At 35.9% G+C, this 21,184-nt stretch overlaps 1 protein-coding gene across 4 annotated transcripts in view; it reads left to right on the top strand.

The window, feature by feature from the left end:
* SYK (spleen associated tyrosine kinase) overlaps positions 1-20,829 on the top strand; it is a 47,056-nt gene extending 26,227 nt beyond the window's left edge. For 3 of the 4 annotated variants that reach the window (XM_068177467.1, XM_068177468.1, XM_068177469.1), the window contains exons 4-14: positions 2,991-3,129; positions 4,508-4,589; positions 5,649-5,695; positions 9,922-9,990; positions 13,992-14,082; positions 14,780-14,957; positions 16,143-16,352; positions 16,777-16,966; positions 18,301-18,441; positions 18,648-18,760; positions 20,330-20,829. In XM_068177467.1, coding sequence (XP_068033568.1) covers positions 2,991-3,129; positions 4,508-4,589; positions 5,649-5,695; positions 9,922-9,990; positions 13,992-14,082; positions 14,780-14,957; positions 16,143-16,352; positions 16,777-16,966; positions 18,301-18,441; positions 18,648-18,760; positions 20,330-20,402 — 1,333 coding nt within the window. In that variant the 3' untranslated portion in view covers positions 20,403-20,829. The remainder of the gene's footprint in view (positions 1-2,990; positions 3,130-4,507; positions 4,590-5,648; positions 5,696-9,921; positions 9,991-13,991; positions 14,083-14,779; positions 14,958-16,142; positions 16,353-16,776; positions 16,967-18,300; positions 18,442-18,647; positions 18,761-20,329) is intronic. The other variant, XM_068177470.1, reaches the window with a different exon arrangement.
* The last annotated feature ends 355 nt before the right edge of the window (positions 20,830-21,184 follow it).

Raw genomic sequence — 21,184 nt, 5'->3', positions numbered from 1 at the left:
TATAATATCAGTGCCTAAATATTCTCTGCATTGCACCAGGTAACAATTTTAATTTCTACATTCCCTATTCTGCTGTTTTAAAGATGTATGTCACAAAAAATTCTAGATACCTTGGCACTTCTCTAATATAGCCATGTACTCAAATCTGTTCTCAGTGAAGTTGTTCATATTTGTGATTAATTCAGTGGATGAAACAACAGTGTTGTTTATTTACAGGTGTTTATTATCTTTATGTTTTTCTTCTGTACAATTCTCTGCAATAGCTTGAAATGGAAGACCAGGTGATACCTCACTGCCAGCTTCCTTCCTTGCCAAAATTTTACAATTAAGACCTTTTTATTTAGCAGTTTTTATTGAAGAACAGTAAATATTGTGTTTAATTTCAGAGCACTTTAAAGCAGAGAGTGCATTTGGATATTTGAATTTTTTTCTCAACATTTTAAAAATTGTTACTTTCCATACAAGGAAAGTTCCATACATGAAGAGAGCTGCCAGATCTGATGTTAAGGCTCTGGGTAACACAGGCAGCACCATCAAGAAGATGTGAAACTTTTCTGTCCATTCAAAGAGGTTTCAATTTACAACCTTTTTGTTTGAATAGCATTTGCCTTTCATTCTATTTTTTACAGCAACTGTTGACATAAAACTGGATACTGTTATCCAGCTGCAGTTCTGGATGCTTAGCCTAACCGAGACAGCCATTATCACAGTCTGCAAAACCAAAGTGAAATTGTGAAATGTGGCTTGGGGCAATCCATGTCACCCAGTAAGGGTTTAGTTTGCCAAAACTAAGACTTCCACTGCCAGTTCAATGTCCTTGATACTTCTGCATTTCAGACATATTTTGAAAGATGGTAGCATCTTCTGGTTTCATGTTTTGTGGGGATCCAGGTTGTGTACCTCCTGTTTTTGTCTTTTATAGAGATCTAGGTTGTGCTGGAGTTGATTGACTGCAGTTTAAAACCCACCTGCTCCATAACCCTAAGGGAAAAATGGTCCTGCTGGACCCTGATTGATCATGGAATGGAAGTGTTTTCAGGATGTGCAGTGATAGAGATGTCTGACAGAAGTTGACATAGCTGTGAGTTGCAGATGGCTCCAGAGCTGTGTAGCTGTTGATTAGGGAAGGGAAAAGCTCCAAAATGCATTTCCAACCATATAAACCTGAACTCCACCTAAATCCTGCACTGAAGAATGATAGAGCTGTTTGAGTCTGTGCCACAGTCTTCAGAAATCAGGACTCTCCCCTCCTATGGGTACCTGTGCTCTGAATAAATGTTTGCAATGCCTCTCGTGAGAGTAACAACTCTTGCAAATGAGAACCAGTTTCAGTAGAATTTAATTGTATTCATTCATCCATTTCTTCCTGTGAAACATGAAGGATATTTGTTACTGAGAAACAATTCATTGCATTTTTATTATCTTATTTGTGCTATTCTGAACGGAAGCCTGATTGTAATGAAATGCCATTTGTTTGCATTTTAGAAACAATGTCCTCTACTCTGAAAATATTTTTCTAAGCTTTATTTGCTTTGAGCAGGTCAGAAGAAGACAAAGTAAAAGTCACTCTTCATTTTAGCAGAGCCTGATACTCTTCACTGGTCAGTCAGCACAGGAAATCAGCATGCTGAGAAAACACCTATATGCCATGAAGAAACCACAGGGGCTTACACAAGTTACTTTTGTTTCAGAAAACAAAAAACTGACCCTACTTCCCTTTTCTTTTAGCCAGCGTCCTGTTCACATCTTAGGCAACAAGAATCATGCTACTTGAAAGAAAAAGGTGCAAAAATAATTCAGACAAAACACAGTTTTACTTCAGCCTTGAAAGAGTCAGCTGAGGAGAATAATTTAATACTTGCCTTTGAAATCTCCTGAGATACAATAGCAAATGCCAGTGTTGCACCAGCAAAGTTCCTTAATACCTTAGTGAGAATTTACTGCTATATTTCTTTTCAAGGCTGTTCAAAAATTGGAGGGAGAGTAAGTAGACTTCTGTGCACACCAGAACAAGAAATGTTTTCGTGCTCCAGAATCTAGGATTTTCATTAAAAAAAGAAAAAAAGCCAATCAATTTTATTCTAACTCTATTGCTGTCACACTGTCAGCTGCCAGTGAGCATGGGAACCCGACTGGAAGAAAAAGCCTTCTTCCTAAACTCAGAAATGTTGCATCAACTATGATGGAGCTAGTAACAAATTCCCATCTACTCTGAGTCCAGTAATCAGAATATCCTAATCTCAGTGTCAGCTAGCCCTGAGTACACGTATAACATCTCTGTCACGCTTTACGGGCCTCTCAGAGGGCACTCGCAGGTCTCCTGGAAGGAGGAGATCATCCTACCTATGAATTTTAGACTAAGTTTTTATATTACATTCGGCGATCTCTCCATGGTGATGATTACATGAGATATGTACACTTCAGTACCATGTGAAGTTTCATATAAATTTTATGTGAAAACTGCAACAAAATATTAATGTCTTTCCTGAAATTAGAATAATTAATGCTTACAGAAATATATTATTTTCTTTAAATTCCCAGCCACACAGCAAGCTATTTCAAACACAAAAATTTTGCTTTTCACATTACATTCTTTTAGTATTAAATCTTCTGTTCTTACTGTCATTTCTTTATTGTAAAATGAAATACACAAGAGAGGTAAGCCAGTACTGCACAATCTTTAAAATGCATATTTGCACAAAGAGTGCTTTATGCAGTGTACAGTGTTCTGTAGCTGCCTAACAGTGCCTTACATCATTGTCTTTTTTTGTTTTCATCTGTTGCCTTTTTGGAAGAAAAAAAAGAGAAACTTTAGTCAATTTACCTGAAAGTTAATTACACTAAGAAGTAAATGAAAGGCTTAACAAAATGTTTTCAGAAGTTGCAGTACTGATTTTGTTTTGGTTTTAATTCAAAAGCTTTAAGGAAAGAGTGATTAAAAATGAATGTTCATTCCTGGTAAATCCTGAAAGTCTTTCTTACTTCTACAGTATCCGAGAAAGGGACAGCAATGGTTCCTATGCCCTGTGCCTGCTGAATGATGGAAAAGTATTGCACTATCGTATTGACAGAGATAAGACAGGAAAACTCTCCATACCAGATGGAAAAAGATTTGACACCCTTTGGCAGGTCTGTTATATTCATGTCACATGGATATCTGTCATCACATTTCCATATAACTGACCAACTGACCAATGTTGTTTTATTTTGCCTTGTGACAATAGTCTTTGGCTAAAACCAACATGTTTTGAGAGGTTGTTTGTCATATGTTTCCAACATTGTGTGGTTTCTGTACATGAAGAAAATACATGTTAATGTAGAAAGCTATGTTAGTGTAGAGAGTTTAATCATTTTTAAATGTGAAGTTGCAGCTTGGCCGAGTTCAAAACTGTGATTATTATTAATTATTATATTATTAGCTGAACATTGTCTAGAATGAAAGTCTGTTCGTATTTGCAAGTAGCCATTTTAAATAATGGATATGCTTGGTTTAGTCTTTTGCTAATGTCCTTTATGATGGCAACCAGCATATCCACATAATGCAGTCTTAAGCTTTGAAATTCTCTACCTTTAAGTCTGTTAAAGCATGGCTTGCTGAGGCTTACCACCAAAATATGTCTGAACTCTGGTAAAGATTAAGCAATGAAGAAGTCCATAGCTGACTATGCCATAGTAGATACTAAAACTGAATACTGGTGAAATGACTGTGTAAATTGAAATTACTAAGGGAATTGAAATCCCTGCAGAAATGTCTTATGTCCTCTTGTTTAAAAATCTATTAAAATTAGTTACGTGAGTCACAGATCTAAAATATGAATCTACGCTTGCATATATTAATTCTTAGAATTTTTGTATTTCTTTCCTGATGGCACTGGAATTTTAAAAGCAGCTCTGCTATCTTAAATTTTTTGTGAACATGTCTGCAACTCTTACACTCACAGACCTTCTCTTTTATACCCAAATGGAAAATAGCAGTAACAAACCTGTAAAAAATGATGTGGAGAGGACAATCCAGGAGTACATATAGCCACAACTGCTGGTGGTACTTTTATTAACTGTGCACATCCCATTGCAATTCTGAGGTCCACAGAAAGCATTACATATTAGGGCAATTCTTGCACTGTAATTATCTCCAAAAATGAAAAAAAAAGAGAGAGAAAGTGGGAATTCAGAGACATAGAAATAAGTTTTTTGCTCAGAGCTGCAAAGGTGTTTAGTAGCAGAACCGGGGGTGGGGAATACTCTGCCTTATAAATCCCATTCCTGGATCACGTTGCACATTTATCCACAAGGTTACTTCAGAAACATGCGCCCCTGCTAAATAGAAATAAAGAACATGTGCAGTAAAGATCTGCTGTATTCCAAGCTCATTTGTTGTAATATATATCAACTATTGTACGTATGCACAGATTTCTAAAGAGACAATATATTTAATGATACCACCCTCATATTTTCATATCTTTTTCTTTCATTATTTCTTTTTTTCCCTCCTCTCTCATTCTGCTAGTTAGTTGAGCATTATTCATACAAACCAGATGGATTATTAAGGGTTCTTACCATTCCTTGTCCACAACATTGCTCAGAAAATGGTGAGTTATTCCTATTATTTTTATATGTGTTAAAAGACATGATAATTATGATAAAAATGTGTGAATTTTTTCGACTTGTCATATAGGTGGGTGCAGATTTTCCACATTTTCAAATAAGGTAATATCTGCCAGACTGTGCATGATGGAGGCAGATCCTGTAGCTTAGGGCTACCAAAGCAAATTACTGCTGGGTCTAAATTATTGTTAGATCAGAAATGTGCTTTGCTGCTCAAAGTGGCAGTGTGTGTTACTTGGACCACAAACATGAACAAGGTGATCTTCCCAGCTCTGCTCCAGTGGTCCTTACTCCAAGCTGAAGCAGGCACAGCAGCAGTGCTGCTGCAGGAATTAGGATGGGTGCAGTGAGTTGTGCACCCAGCAGGTGAGTTCCCGTGCTGGGGGGAGCAGGGCAGAACAAGGCACTGGCTGCACCCAACACTGAAAATGGGGTCAGAGAGGTATTCCTTGATAACTTGTGGGAAAGGAGAAGAGGTGAGGGAAAGTGTCAGTGTGATTTTTATCCTGTTTCTTCTTTAATGTCATGTCACACTGAAGAGATGTTGTCCTCCCTCTTGCCCTGTCTGAAAAGAGAAAAGAGATGCATCTGACTGATCTATGTCCAACTTGTGCTCTTCCAGAGCTGGTTTTCTCTCTCTAAGGCCACTTTCTTTAATTCTAACTGGATGCCAGTGCCATGGTGAGAGGATATAGAATAATAAAATATAATCATAGAACCATTTAGGTTAGAAAAGACACTAAGATCATCAAGTCCATACCTGAAGTTTTTATTTTTTCCATCCTTTGAATCACTACATGCTTTTTTTCCACCATTATTTTCTTTCTCCTTTGAATCATTTAGGCTCTGCACTTACTTTTGTCTCTGTGGCCAGAAGTACCAGAGTCTGCTGCACATAAGAGACAAAAGCAAAGAAGATAGTCCAAGAGAAACACTGTAATGTGATCTAAAAACTGCACAGTTGGTTCCCTCTGTAAAATTGTGTGTTCTTACACAAATTTCTCACCTTGCTCGGTATCATTTTACATTTGATTCTTTTGCAGATAATCTTGGTTTTAATACTCATCCTTCTTCTGGAACGCTTCCTAAGGTAAGTGAATGTGGTGGTATAGCAATAGCATTCATTTGAGGAGGATTACAGTCCCATACTGTTCTGGGAATTCTAATTCTTGGGTATTATTTAATCTGTTAGTTTATTTTTCTTGGGTTATAAACAGTGATTTGAAAAGAAACTTAAAATATATGCTATCATGGTATTGCTTTCATCAGTGTTTTGGGTGTGCTAATCATAATTTAATTTTGTGAACCTCTTTTACACATATAATGTATGTGATAAAACAGTATTTTCCATAGGCAAGATGCCTCATTGATGGTCATATTCTATAATGTTGTATCAACACTCGGGGGAGAAGATACCACATTGCTTGCATTGTTCACTTTGAGAATCTGCTGACTGAAGCGGAAATGGAAATTCAATTTATTTTCATATTTGTTCTGTGCAGTTAACATCAGACTTTGCACAAGCGTTTCATTTCTTATGCACTGCTTTAGGGGTGATTCTTTCATCCACTCCATGAAGGGGGAGCAAGTCCACCTGTTACTATAATTACCTAAGTTCTCAAAGTCCACTGACTGCAAAAGCCATCTGAGGTGTGATACATCCACAGAATCACATAATACTGTCTTGTTCAAGGTAGTTGATTTCATCTGAAATAGGGAGTTAATTTCAGTCATTTCCCTGCATAACTTGATCATTTAGATCATTATATTGATGCAGTCCCATATTATAGAAAAAAAGTTTATTCAATTAAGCAATTACCTCTATTTCAATAAAATTGACTCCTAGCAGGCCTGTGAGCAGCTACTCTCATATCTTCACTTCTGAAAATCATGTACCTTTATAAAGAATTGGAAATTAAGCAACCAAAGTCAGTCCCTTTTTAATTTAAAATATTTTAAAATCTATTACTTATTATTAATAATAATATTTTAATTAAAATAATTAAATATAAAAATACTGCCTTGAGGTTTGGATCTGTGCCATTTACAAGAATGTCCATGAAGTTTAAGCTCACAAGACCACATGTGTATCATCTGGTATACATGCAGTTGTAGAGATAGGGCAGGCACGTTCAGTGTGATGATACTGTGTACGTTTCATAATATCCACAGAAAAATTCACAATATAAGTGTAAATTTAACTTCTACTGTTTAAGAATTGTCATTATAGCTAAAAAGAAAGTCACCAAAGCTAAGTAAAAGTGCATATTTTGCAAAGAGTGTACTAAACATTGTTTTGATCTTCACTATATTTGATATTTTGAATTTCTCAAAATTGAAATCTGAATTTTGTGTTTTCTTTGGGACTTTTTAAAAATGAGCATGCTAAATTACTTTCTTGTTATATAAATATAGAAAATGGAAAAATTTAAATAACTAATACTGCTTATGGAGCTCAAAGATTTCACTTAATATTTCCAGGTTCTCACGCATTAATACTTGTGTGCAAAAGCAGTAACTCATGAAGATTTTTAATATGCCTGAAATACAATTATTCAGATTACATAAAATCAAAAATAAAACCAGCTAGAAGAGAAGGAATACAATCACCAACATACACAATACAAACAGAATCTTATGTGGAAGATGTGCAATCTATCTCATATTATTTACATCATGATAATTAACATTTAGGAGTTTCTGAAATTTCTAGTATACTGCATGGGGCTTTTTATCTGTGAAAATTATTGCCAAAGTATGTAAGTTGGAATAGTAAATTTTTGAATTGGGTATAAAAATAATTGTGATGAATTAGGGAAATGTCCTGGAAAAAAATAAAAAGGGTGAGGCTCGGTAGAAACTAGTGAAAGATACTGCACTTTTAATAATCATATATTAATCACAGAATAGCAAGCAGACACAGCTTTTCAGAGGATGTTATGCCTGCAGTGAATCAGGATGGGAACAAGAATGAGCAACCACCATGCTGGTAGAGGAAAGGGAACCATCAATGTGTTTCCATCTTGTTCGAGTCTGGCAGGGTCTCATCTGAAAGACTTTCACCTGTTTTTGACACTGCACAGAAGAATGTTGTCTGGCAGGAGATAATCCAGAGCAAGACAACAGGGATGATCATGACTTGTGAGAAAGAATTATAATAAAGAAGCAAAAGAGAGAAAGTAGAGGAACAAAACACAATGGCCATTTCTAAGCAAACAGTCTAATACTAGTGCTCCCATCCAGACCAATTTTTCAAAATCTTTTTCATTTATATATTGCAGCCCAAAATACAGTGATGCTATTCCAAAGTCTTAGTGGAATAGAATGCCCAAATCTGAAGTTATTTTGAATTTAAGAAGGTACATGAATGAAATGTAGAAACAACTGCTGGATGATATGCAAGGCAGACTGTCCAAATGATTTATCTGTAAAATGCTGGTTATAAGAGCTTGGAGTAAAATTTACATCAGGGACATAAATCTACATCAGATTTGTCTAATATTTGCTGTTGTTCCATGGACAAATTTGGAGTAACAAAATGCTTAAGTTTAATGTAATATGGACATCTCCTTTTTAGTGCTACTAATATGCTTCCTCTGCAAAAGAAAGGACTTTATGCTAAATGTCTGTATTGAAGATAATTTCCATGCAGAATATGGAGAGATGCTTCTTCTTGCTTCTCCCAGAACATGCATGGACTGGGATGTTTCTTGCCTTTCACATGAGGCTCCATGGCTAGATTTAGGGTGATTTTGACCCCTTTCATTTTGCAAATTACTTTTTTCTCCCTTCAATCAATTTCATCCCAATATACATTTAAACCAGCAGAGGAACTTTTGAGATGAGTCTTTAGTTCAGTTCTCCAGCTGATGACATTATAGTGAAACTGCCAAATTCTGGCCATTTCCCAAATTCTCCTCTTAACCTTTCTCAGTATTTTGTTTAGTCACAGTCTTTTAGGTGGTAATAAGAGATCTAAACTTTATGAGTACAGCTGAACTGTAACTAGTTGCTGTGCTTCATGAGGTATTCATCTCAACATGCATTTGTAGGCCTAATAAAAATATGTGAGTTAAGCAGTATTACCATAACTACAGGTGGTTGCTTTCCCAAGTGCTGGGAGATACTCTTGTTGAAAAAGTATACTGAGAACCATGCTCAGCTTGTGCAAAGGAGCCCTTGACCTCTTAGAGAATTTATCTATTGCAAAACTGTAACTAAGTAGTACTTCAGGTTTCATTTATTCCCAATATGGAAAGAAAATTTCATGAAGTAAAAGAAAATAGCTGACTCCGTAACCTTTTCTAATATGCAGTATACTGAATTTTTATGCATCACAGCTATGAAGAATGTCAAGCATCAAAAATATTTCTGTTTCTCCAGCAGCAATAGGGACCACATGGCTGTCCTTGGTGTCTTGAAACAAAAGACACCTTTTTAATATGAAATCAGACATTTTATTTTAAAAGAAAACTAGGGAATATATCAATCCTATCAATTAAAAAATATACCTTTTCAGAAAATAAGAAGTCCAAATGGGCTTCTTATTAAAAAGTTCAGAATATCTAAGTTCAAAGGCTGTTTAAAGTGACTGAGAATGTGGTTCAGATTGTTGTTTTAGCCTCAGCATCAGACTAAATGTTTGAACAATAAGTGCTCCATCTCAGTTTTTAACAGTCATGTATGATCTTTCAGTGACCCCTAAAAATGCTAATTTGTCACATATAATTAAGTTAATGTGTTCTTGTAAAATATATTTGCATATCCTTTAAAGGCACCTCTACACAGAACATAAGTGTGTGTGTAAAATGTAAAGCCTGTTCCTTTTTGTTTGGAATTAATATTACCTAGCATGCTTTCTGCTTTATTAATCACACTGTTGTATGACCAAGGTGTGCTTCAAATTTTGCTTGATACATTAGTCACACTTCCAGACATGAAAGCTATCCACTCGTTTCTAAATACACTTGGGGGTTGGGGGAGGGGGACTAAAGTTCAGTGACAGAGGCAGGAGAAACTTACAACATACTCTATAAATAAAGATCTGAACAAAGGGTAGTGAATTTGAATTTAAAAACTGCCTTAAGGTATGTCTACAGATTCAGGATGGTTTGACAGTAATATAGACGAAATAAAATTTAGTACTAAGATTTCCTGTACTACGTTTTTTTGATGCGTCATATGTGTGTACTTGAAGGCACAAGCAACAGAAAGTTTGGGAGTGTTTTCTTATTTTAGAGTGTTTTTGTTTTGTGAAATACCTTTAGCTATTTTCATGACACATTTACTGTTCCTCTTTGACATTGTGGTTTCTAGAGTTGGGCAGGAGGTGGAATTATCTCAAGACTCAAATCGTACACCTTCCCAAAGGCTGGCAGCAAAAAGGTGCCTCATATACTTTTTTTAGGTTTTTGACTGAGCTAAAAATACTTAAATGACTAATTTCACTCTCTTCTTCCCTCTTTTCGCTTGCTGTCTTGACTACTAACAATTAGATTGTTAAGATTTTGTAAGTTTCTGCATCTATCCTAATAATCTGCATAATTATGGGCTTTGATTTTATAACTGAAGCAATGGGTTTGAAGGGGTTTTAAAAATAGAGGGACTCTTTTGTTTTATTTCTGGCATACCAAAATAATGCAGATCTCAATATTTCTGCAAATGAAATGTGATAAAATAGTTTTTCAAAACCACTCAGAACAAAATTATATTTCTACTTTCCTGTCTAATCAGAAAATTGTCTTGTTTACACAATTATGCTATTACTGAACACATTTAGGGAACAATAAAAACAACAAAATACATACTTACACAACTTATGCGCACAAATCTTCTTATGCATTCACTAACATTTAGGCAAGTATAAGATGTCACAAGACCAAGCAGAATGGGAAAATTGGCAAGATGCCAGGGAGCCAAGGGGAGCCCTGCCCTGTGCTAGTGAAAATGCTTTTGCATGGCCAGAAAATGGTGCTGTCCAGTAATTGATGTAGTTCTGAAGCATGCAGCTGTGAGTTTGTTTGCATACTGAGAATAATATGTATGCCCCTATTCAATCCATAAGTCTGTATGTTTATTGATTTATTTCCAGTGGCTCTTCAACAAAAATGAGCAGGCATGAAAAGCCCTAGAGGTATGCTACTGTTCAGAGTGAAAAGCTGTGTTTGGTATATACTGTATTTTATAAACCAGATAAATAACAAATATTATTTTCCTAGAGTTTCACTTCTTTTTTATGCTGAAGTACCAACAGCAGTTGTCAGCTACAGGACCCATGCCTCTTTTTCAATGTGTGTTTGTCATAGACAAATAGAGACACAGTCTCACAATCGGCTCTCAACCATCTGAAATACAATGCCAAACTATTACACATTTTGGGTTGATTCAGAAAAATGGGTGTGGGGTCTAAACTCTGTAGACATGTTTTTGGTCGCACTGCTGTCTGTTAACCTGGTAAAACCTGTGTCTTGCTCTGGTCACTTTCTGCTGTCAAATACCTATTTCCTGCCTTCTGGACAACATACAAGAGTAGAGACTAAAGCATATTGGCAGAGTAAAACCAAACATTTAGGAAAATAATTTCAGAAACCTGATTTGATCACCATTTACATGTACTTTACCTGGACTACTCAGACCCACACCATACTGCCAGACTTTAGACTCTAGACGAAAGTTGTGCTCTGAACTATTCAAAGATTTACTATTCATTAACCCAAATAAGCACAGTTTACTTTAGATCTGGTTAATTACACAATTACTTCTATGTCAAAAACTTTCAGACAGTAAACCATAAAAAACATATTTATTTTATTTTTTATGTTATATTTACTCACTTTTGGGATTTTTTTTTTCACAAATGCACTATTTGCATTACACTTTCAGATCCAGAGCAAAAAATTTTCAGTCTGTTTTTACCAGTGTAAAATTGTCAATTTGGACAATTTAAGTGAAATCCTGCCACCTCGTGGCAACTGAGATGCCGTGGCCAAAGCTCCTCTCCTCTCATGGCTAATGAGATGTTTGTCGTGCAGTATTTAGCCATTAGTTTTTAATAAAACAAGATGACTCTATGCCTTTTTTTCAAACCAAATTTATTAACCTGAAAGAATATTGCACTTGCTGTACAACTTGCCTTCATGAAAATCTTACTATGCTATTTACTGTAAAACTATAATGGTCACTGTAAAAGTCAGATTTAGAGTATTTGGAGCCATTTCATTCATATGTCACATTTTTAAAAGGCTCCTTTAGAGGACTTTTTTCTTGTAGTCCTTTTTATTGGTTGAATAAATCCATGGTCATCTCTCCCATTCTCTGTTTCTTGTAAGAATACAAGAAGTAATCAGTTATCCTATACCTTAGATGTATTAAGACAAAAATCCTTTTGTCCAAAAAAGATCTGCAGAATTGTACTTGCTGTTTTAAAAGGATAAGGCAGAAAGGACTCTGCATTTAAATGATATTTAAATAAAAAGGAAAGTAGGAATATTAACATAGAAGCCATATTTATTTAATCAATCTGCAACAATTAGAAATAATTCTATATGTATTAATCAAGCTAAGTAATGATAAATAAGACACTATGATTCTTCTTAAACATGAGCAGCTCTCTGAGAAAGCAAACCAACTTTGTTATATCTGGTGTCACTGTGTGTTTTTCAGTTCACAGCTGCAGAGCTTTATTTACAAGAATGGAAGTGATGCATTTTTTTTTTTTTAATGCAGAGCAGGTGCATACGATCCTTTTGGATTTTTTTTGTGGTTTTTTTGTTTGTTTTTGGTTTTGTTTTTGTTTTTGTTCTTGAATTGCAAAGAAAAGTAATATCTCGTGTGTCTAATTTGAGGACTCAGCTATGTCGTGGACAGAGCTATGTTTTTACCATCTGTTCTGCACTGGTGTATGGATTCTTAAGGTGTGCAATATTTGGTGTACATTAATTACATTTGGCCAGTTCAAAGTACGCCAATTGACTTCTAGTCTTAATAGGGGTTTGGGGCTAGTGAATTGCTTGTGTGAAATAGAGTGACACAAGTCTTTGAAAGCTGTCAGGGTGAATCAGTCTAGAAAAACAAAACTAGAGCTAAGGATCTTGTTTTATACCTTCATTTGCCTTGAGAATGGTAGATCACTCAGTTTGTTCCTTGACATATCCCAGAACTGTCTTGGGGTTTTGTGGCTTGCCTTGACAGCAAATGGCCTTTTAACACTGTTCCAAGTCAGAAATATTACCCTTAATGTGCCTGATGTCAATGTGCTCATAATACTAGGACAGAATATTGCTGAAAACTCGCTTCCTACACGTGGTTTGCAGTAAAATCTATGTAGTGAAGCCTTTTCTATTTCATCAAATTGGGCAGATAACTTCAAAATTATTTCAAAGTGGGTAGTTCCCAGGTCAGGTGTTTCCCCTACTAAATGCAGTTTTCAAATGATAAAACTTCTATTACATCCTATAGGATGCTGACTATAGGAAACTTCACAGAATCATAGAACAGTTTGTGTTGGAAAGGACCTTAAAGGTTATTTTGTTACAATCCCTTTGGCGTGGTCAGGGACAGCTTCTGCTAGAGCTTTGTTTCTCTTTGCTTGAAAAGAAACTAAGCTGCAGAAATAGATTCTGTAATTCCATGTTCCCAACAGCTCACAAACAGAAGTGACCAGATTATTTTTTTCTCTCATCTATACTTTATTGTGCCAGGTAAGGAGCTCCAGAAGACACAATGGGTGAGATGGTTTGTGTACACCATATTATTTCTCTGTCAAGAGTAAAGGCAGAGGAATTGTATTTGAACCAGATGTTTAATTAACTAATCTTTTCCCTCCTCAGAGCAGAGAGACAAGCCTAATATCTGGTTCATGATGTTTGTCCCCGATGTTACACAAGCCTATTAAAGTAATAACTTTTTACTACAGTTGTTTCCACTTCTTTAAAATAGAGCCCCTCTGTAATATCCACAAGAGAAACAAGAAATTGTTTTTTGTTTTCATTTGTGCAAGTAATTTCTCTATGGCCTAGATAGTGGGAGAAATAACTTGAAGAAGGAGGAAGAACAGATTAAAGAGAAATCCTTCTGAGTACTTGTGTTACATGGCAAATTTGAAAAGAGCATGTAAATTTAATATCTGCAGAATAAGATTTGTGCATGACCCACTACAGTTAATTCTCTCTTATCTAATGCTCTGAAATATTTGTAATATCTTTTTGTACTTTTGGCCTGCTCCAACAATAACCTCCAGAATGAAATAACCTCTTTTGGATCCCTTTCTTTCTGATTCTCACCTGTGTGTCTCTTGCAAACATTGTGCCAAAATTCTTGAGTGGGGGAAAGTGCTTTTAACTTACCTAAGCATTGTTAAACAGAAAAAATGTATTTGTGTGCTACAGCTTCAGTCAACTATTGGCCACCCACCAGAAGAAGCACCTTTTAATCCATATGTGTTGCAAAGGAACAGAGGTCTTGCAGGAGCTGAAAGAGGTAGGCAGAGTAATATATATCATTAATGCAATTTTCTTCCTTATGGCAGAGCTCTTTCTCAATCCTTATTTCTTTTTTCTTGCATATATTTCTCATTCTGTTATGCATTGGCATAGCCACTATTGTAACTGAAGCCTGGTAGCTGAAGATACCAGATGTCACCATCTACAACAAAAATCATTTAGCAGAAACCCCTTTTCCCATTTTGAATTGGAGTATTATTTCCTGGACTCTAAAAACTAAATCCTTACATGTCACAAAAAGAATTGTGCCCTCTTGCATCCACAGTGCCAATCCACAGTGCAGTTACTTGACAGTCACAAGTTGGATGCCTAAGAATGAAGTACATATAAGGCAGCATTCTGAGTGAAGAATTGTGTGAGGTAACTAATGGGAAGTACCAAGGAGAAGGGCCAAACTTTAACCCTCCTTTTGTCAAGGAACCTCCTGGTTTCACCCTGCACAAACGTTCAATAGTTACAGCACATCACCAGGGGGAGGCCACTGCCTTTTGGTCTGCTCTAAAATGCATATAGATGCATGTAGATATAGATATTTATTTTGCATACGGTTTCTTTATAACGCACTTGCAAGTCACACACACTGATGGTCTTGAACATAGAAAAGGTGAATATATTAGCTGTGTCAGCAAAAATGTCTGAAATCATATCTAATTTTTTCATTGTTTGAACTACAGGTGATCAGAGAGAGGCCTTACCCATGGATACCGAGGTCTATGAAAGTCCATATGCCGATCCAGATGAAATTAAACCAAAAAATGTCACTCTTGACAGGAAGTTGTTGACTTTGGAGGAAGGTGAACTTGGCTCTGGCAACTTTGGTACTGTAAAGAAAGGGTTCTATAAGATGAAAAAGTGAGTGTTGCCTTCTGTTTGCATGGAATCCAATATGTAAAAGCTCTAGCGTTTACCTTTTTGAGTAGCAGTTATTTTTGTGTGTCATTTGGGGTGACAGACTGTAACTAATTTGAGCTAAATTCACCAGTTTCTCTCCTTGTATGTACACTTAGGCACTCATTTTTGTAGTGAAGTGGGAAAGTACTGTTTATGACTATTTTCTCCCCTGATGGGGTTAGTAGAGTAGGAATCCCACTGCCTTGCTGCACAGTTTGCAAAAGTACTAATGCTACACAGTATTTCCCATCTGCACAGCATCTGTGTCAGAAAACATGGAGAATGCCATGGACAGTTTAACTATAGCAAAGAGAGTTTTACCTGAAGTGTGATAAATACTAGTTTCCTGAAGCTGGAATGTTGATTTTCAAGACGACAGAACATGTTGTGACATTTTCCATCACGTCATTTCAGTAGGAACAGACCCCGTTTATACTTGACTTTTCATGCATTTTCATTGTGAAATGTTGTCAGTATGCTATATGTGCATGGACTGATTATGTACACACTCTCATCTCTTGAAGTTGGAGGCATTTCTTTAACTGACGTCTTCAGAGGCAGAAAGTATTTCTATTTTTCCAATAGAGGATGTAGGAATTTGAAGGGCTCTGGTCTCAACTTGTGTATATTTTAATCGTGTTTCACACTTGAGCTATGTTGATCTCATCAGTCACTCTGTCAGTTTGCTGTATGAATGGAAGGTTGCAGAAGCAGGCTTAAATTCTCAGGGTTTCAGAGCCCTGCCTTGGTACCTGGCAGTGCTGCATGTTCCAGTCTCACCCCTCTAAACACCCCAGTGCTTAGAAAGCTCTTTATAGCTTTTCTTGCCAGAAGAGCTTTATGCTATCCTAGACAGAGTGGACAAGAAAATTTTGTCCAGTATTTTTTTTTTCAGGCTTCTTTAGGCATTGTTATGACAATCTGTAATTTTCTCAGGTTCTTTTCATTCTCACTCTTTTGCTTAGCTGTCTTCTGAGCATTTGATAGAGAGATGTTCCTGTTATGGCTGGTTTTTTCTTCTCTGAGTGTCAATTCTGTCTTTTGTCACAATTTGTATTATGTGAATGGAAATATCTATTGAAGACTGTGTGCATTGGTGCACAGATTTTTCAGCAACTAGTTCCAGAACTGGATTCTCTTTTGCAGGGGTGCCAAGCCTGTTGCTGTAAAAATTCTGAAGAATGAGAGTAATGATCCAGCCATAAAGGATGAGTTACTGAGAGAAGCAAATGTAATGCAGCAACTGGATAACCCATATATTGTCCGAATGATAGGTATATGTGAAGCTGAGGCCTGGATGTTAGTAATGGAAATGGCTGAACTTGGGCCATTGAACAAATTTTTGCAAAAAAATAGGTATGTAAACTTTGACTCCATTCCATAGGAATGGAAAAGTTCCTTTCTTTTATTTTTTTCTTTAAGGACAATTATAATTGATATGTTGTTGATGTAATAATTAATGATTGTAGTTATTCTTCACTGGAACATGTCTCCAAACTGTCAAATATTTCTGCCAAAATAAAGTATTTTGAATAAATGAAAGACTTTTCTCATATCCTTCAACTTCTCTTTATTGATGTGATCACACATCATCTTCCCAGGACAAGAGCCTAGATTGCCATTTCAAATTGAAGCTTAGCTAAATGTAAGTGAATCAGATTTCCAGTGTAATGTGGACAAGTTTAGAGTAAAGATTTGTATCTGAACTCCATGAAAAGTCGTGAAAATGAACTACTGACCTCTATAAAATTCAATTGAAATTTTCGATTTCAATTTTCAGACATGTCACAGAGAAGAATATAACAGAGCTGGTGCATCAGGTTTCCATGGGGATGAAATACCTGGAGGAGAATAATTTTGTTCATAGGGATCTGGCTGCAAGAAATGTGCTGTTAGTCACCCAACATTATGCCAAAATTAGTGACTTTGGACTTTCTAAAGCTCTTAGTGCTGATGAAAATTATTACAAGGTAAGGTCTGAGCACAACATGAAAATTGTGTAGTATCATAGCTTAATAAGGGTATTTTCAGTTGAAATGCAGTTGAAAATTAGAAATTTTATGTACCATTCATTATTTTATAATCTGATATTAGATTACCAAATTTAAAATATGTGATCAACATTAAGAGACATGTAGGGAAGAAAAAGCTTGTCCCTCCTTTTAGTTGTCTCCTTTTATTTACTTTTGATAGTCTTGTCATTAGAAGATTGAAACTTATTGTGGAAATGAGATACTACCTTATATACATGGGGGAAAATATTTTTGTTGCAAAACAGTTCTCCTCATATCCAAGTATGCTAGCATGTAGGCTAGCACTAATACACTGTCTTAAAGAACAGAATTAGGGGAGATTTTTGAAAGAATGCCATTATTAAATAATAAATTAACCTAAGTAAAATTTGTTTATTTGGGTTTTAAATTCTTTGGACCTCTGTACACCTGAAGTGATTAAAATCATTGCAACATCTAATAATGTAAAAGGTGGGAGACAAAGGCTGCTATCATGTCTGTATTTGTTTTCCTGATATATCACTCTTGCGATTCAAATTACTTCTTCCTTCTGCTTATTCCCTCTTATCACCTATTTGAAACTAATAATCCAACCCCTGAAACACTGCAGAGTAGAAGCAAGCCCATGCTCCCTTGTGATGACCTTCCTGTGTAGGAACAGTAGTCACTGCTGCCAGAAAAGGCATCTTAAATCACTGCCAGTAGCCTAGCCTACCTTGTCAATCCCAGTCTCTGGGCCTCAAGAATTAGTATCAAAGTTGATTTTCTTTACAACTCCACAGGATGCAGTAGGGTCCTGTCACTAGATCTAGCACTGTGCTGGTATAGCTTGACAGCTGAATGGTCATAAAGCAGTATTATGGCATAATTTATGTAAACTGCATTTTGCCACAAGAAAGTCACTGTGCTTTCAAATAGAGCACCCACTTCAACCATCCTGACATGTCTCCGAGCCTTTGTGAGATCCAAATGGAAAAAAATTATTCTAAAGAGCAACTTTAAAATAAACGCCACTAAAAGCTTGACTCAAAGTCATTTAGCCATGCTTTTTTTCACCACAGATTTCATTTCAATGCATTATTTTGAACGTGGAAAATTAGAAAAATTTTGTAACACTTTTGAAGAAGCTGTTATCCATTTTGTCTATTGCTAACTTCATCAGAAATGTTATGGTACTTAGTGCAAATGTGTGTAGATCTAAGTTAACGTTAATTATGTGCATTCAGATGTTGTTTACTACTTATCATTGTATCTAGTCTGCTTTTTTTCCTTTCCGTTATGACATATTTTAGGCACAAAGTCATGGAAAATGGCCGGTCAAATGGTATGCTCCAGAATGCATGAATTTCTACAAATTTTCTAGCAAAAGTGATGTATGGAGCTTTGGGGTTTTAATGTGGGAAGCTTTCTCTTATGGACAAAAACCATATAAGGTGAGTGGTTTTATTTGGCCATGGTTTTTATTTAAAAATTCAGAGCAAATTTGAACCAATATCTTTTCCTAATTAAAAAGACTTGCTGCAACAAATGAGTCAAAGGATAGCCCAAAAATCAGTTCCAGACCTCTGTTCAATTTATGCCATCATGTGTGCTGTAATCATTTGCAACTTGGATGACTGTTCGGGTCACTCTGTTCCAGGGAATGAAAGGTGGTGAAGTTGCACAGATGATTGAAAGAGGAGAACGAATGGAACGTCCTGAAGTCTGCCCAACAGAAGTCTATAGTCTTATGAAATTGTGTTGGACATACAAGTGAGTGTGATGGGATGCTCTTTTGATAGAAGTGCATTTTAATTTACATGATTAACAGCCAGAAAGGGGGTGAGTAGGGGTTACTTCAAAATACATCTTTTCAGCTGGAGTTTAGCTTACAACTGTACTTCAAGCTCAGAAGTCAATTGAACTTTCAGGTGAAAATTATCTGAGTTAGAGAGTATACTACAAAAAGCCAATTTTGTAGAACAGAGTTTGCCGGAACAGTTATATACAAAATACAGGGTAGCATAAAAAATAAACACACAAAAAGGTCAGTCTAATACATTTTGAAAACAATATTTGAAAGTAAGCAAATATTTGTTTCATTTTGAATTGTGATTAGTTTAATTTTCAATTCTAAGGCTTTAGCTTTACTGAAATTTCAAACTCATATTGCCAAAATGTTTGTTCTATTTCTCAATATTTAATTGTTTTGATCTGTTTATCTCCAATATATTCAAATTGGATCCGACACTGACATCTTATCAGTGAGAGGCAAACCATCTTTTCAGGTCATACCTGATACATCAGAAACATTTTTTTTTCTGTTTCATAACCATTTAGAAATTAGAATTATGAAATATAGAAAAAAAAAGAAAGCTTTCCTGTTTTTTTAATTAGTATATTGCAAAAGTATATTAAAACTCTTTTATGATTTATTGTTGTAAACTCTTCCGCTGAAGTTACTTTTAACTGTAGAAAGTCTCCAGAAAGGACCCAAAATAACTGTAATATCATTTATTCTTCCATTTCACCATCTGGAGAATAAATTTGTCCAAAAGTTCTACATTAAGGAGCACTGGTACTTCATTTTAGGTACCTTGCTTCTTTGTTAGCTTTATTAAACCTCATACTCTAGAAAGAATGTGCAACCAAAAAGTAATTCCTGCCTTTTGGTTTGACTCAAGGAATGCTGTAGTAGTTCTACAGTGAAAGGGATCAGTTCTTGTTATTATTAACAAACATATCATAAAGCATGCTGATTTCTCTTTTTTTGTACTAAAATATCTTTATTATTAGAAAGAAAATCAATTTTAAAAAGAAGGTTCAGGTTAGGAAGAGTAACTATCTCAATATATAATGTAAAATTGTAAGGGATTGTTGTTGGTTTAATTGTGTTCTCCAAATAAAGAAACAATTGCAGATATAAAAGAAAGATGGTACAGTCATATGGTGTGTGGGTAGGCTCCTCTCCATGCTTCTAACCACTCTGTGTGATGGTACTACCCATTATAAGGCAGATATTGCATGGCAAATATTATTTTCTCCAGATTATTACTGAGGGAAATGAAGTAGAAAATGAAATGGAGCTGATTTACCATTTCTTTCTTCTAGTACATTCACCAACCACAAAGTAAAAGGCATGGTAGTAAATCCATGGACTGGATGCTCTGTAGTAGTATTTGTCACTTGGTATTAATTTTGTAGTGTCATTTTTGTAGCCTTAAAATATTGTGAGCATCTTTAGGTGACCTGTCACTGAGATGGAGTTTGGAGGGCTGTAAGGCTGATGAACCTTGACAGTTCTGTCCTTCCTATGCAGTGATACTTGTCATCTTTCCACAGCGTTGACGACCGACCAGGATTTGTTGCAGTCGAGATGAGATTACGTAACTACTATTATGACATTTCCCACTAACAGCGTGGAGAACAGCAGCGTCCTTGTCTGCAGCCAGCATCCTCTGAGAAGCAGCTCAGTTTCCAAAACCAAGCAACCTCGATTTTTGTACTTCCATTTTCAATTTGGAAAGCTCAGAGCTGAGCCTTGCGTCTGTAAGGTTGCTTTTTCTTACCTTCTGTACAAAATCCAGCCCCAAAAGAGTTCTGGAAGTGTAACAGTCTCAAAGTGCGCAGCAAGGATGTTAGATAAGATCTTGTATTTCTGCTACATTCCATTTCATTTACAGCTTTATTTGCATTATATTTTGCAGTCCTGTAAAATCTATTTAATGACTTTGAGCCCTCTTCCTCTCCTATATTGGAATGCAGATTGGAATTTAAATTCTTCTCATTAACCTTCTTAACCTTTAAATGTATTTAGTTGTTCCAGCCTTCCCTTTCCTCAAGGAAGAATAGCATAAACATTTCTCACTATGAAGCAAATTCACTGTGCAAGTATGTCAGATGCTTTGACTGACAGTGTGTTTGATTTTATCACCCTGTACACCAAATCACATTATTCCTAGTAGTAAAGTAAGCAGAGGGGAATTGGTAGTTCTGACTTTCTAACATCATCGCATCTTTTAAATGTGGCCTCTTCTTTTGTTCCTCAGCCCAGCTGTTCCTCAGGGAGTTATTTTTTTCCTAGTGAAAACTGGGAACTCAGAGGCTTGATCTCATCTTAGAAGAAAACATACCCGCATGTAAGATTATTCTATATTTTAACATAAACTCCAGCACTGCATTCCTGAAAATACACGT

Source organism: Anomalospiza imberbis, chromosome Z, assembly GCF_031753505.1.
Source record: "Anomalospiza imberbis isolate Cuckoo-Finch-1a 21T00152 chromosome Z, ASM3175350v1, whole genome shotgun sequence".
In the NCBI taxonomy this organism is placed as follows: Eukaryota; Metazoa; Chordata; class Aves; order Passeriformes; family Viduidae; genus Anomalospiza; species Anomalospiza imberbis.
This window is presented reverse-complemented; position numbering and strand designations above follow the sequence as displayed.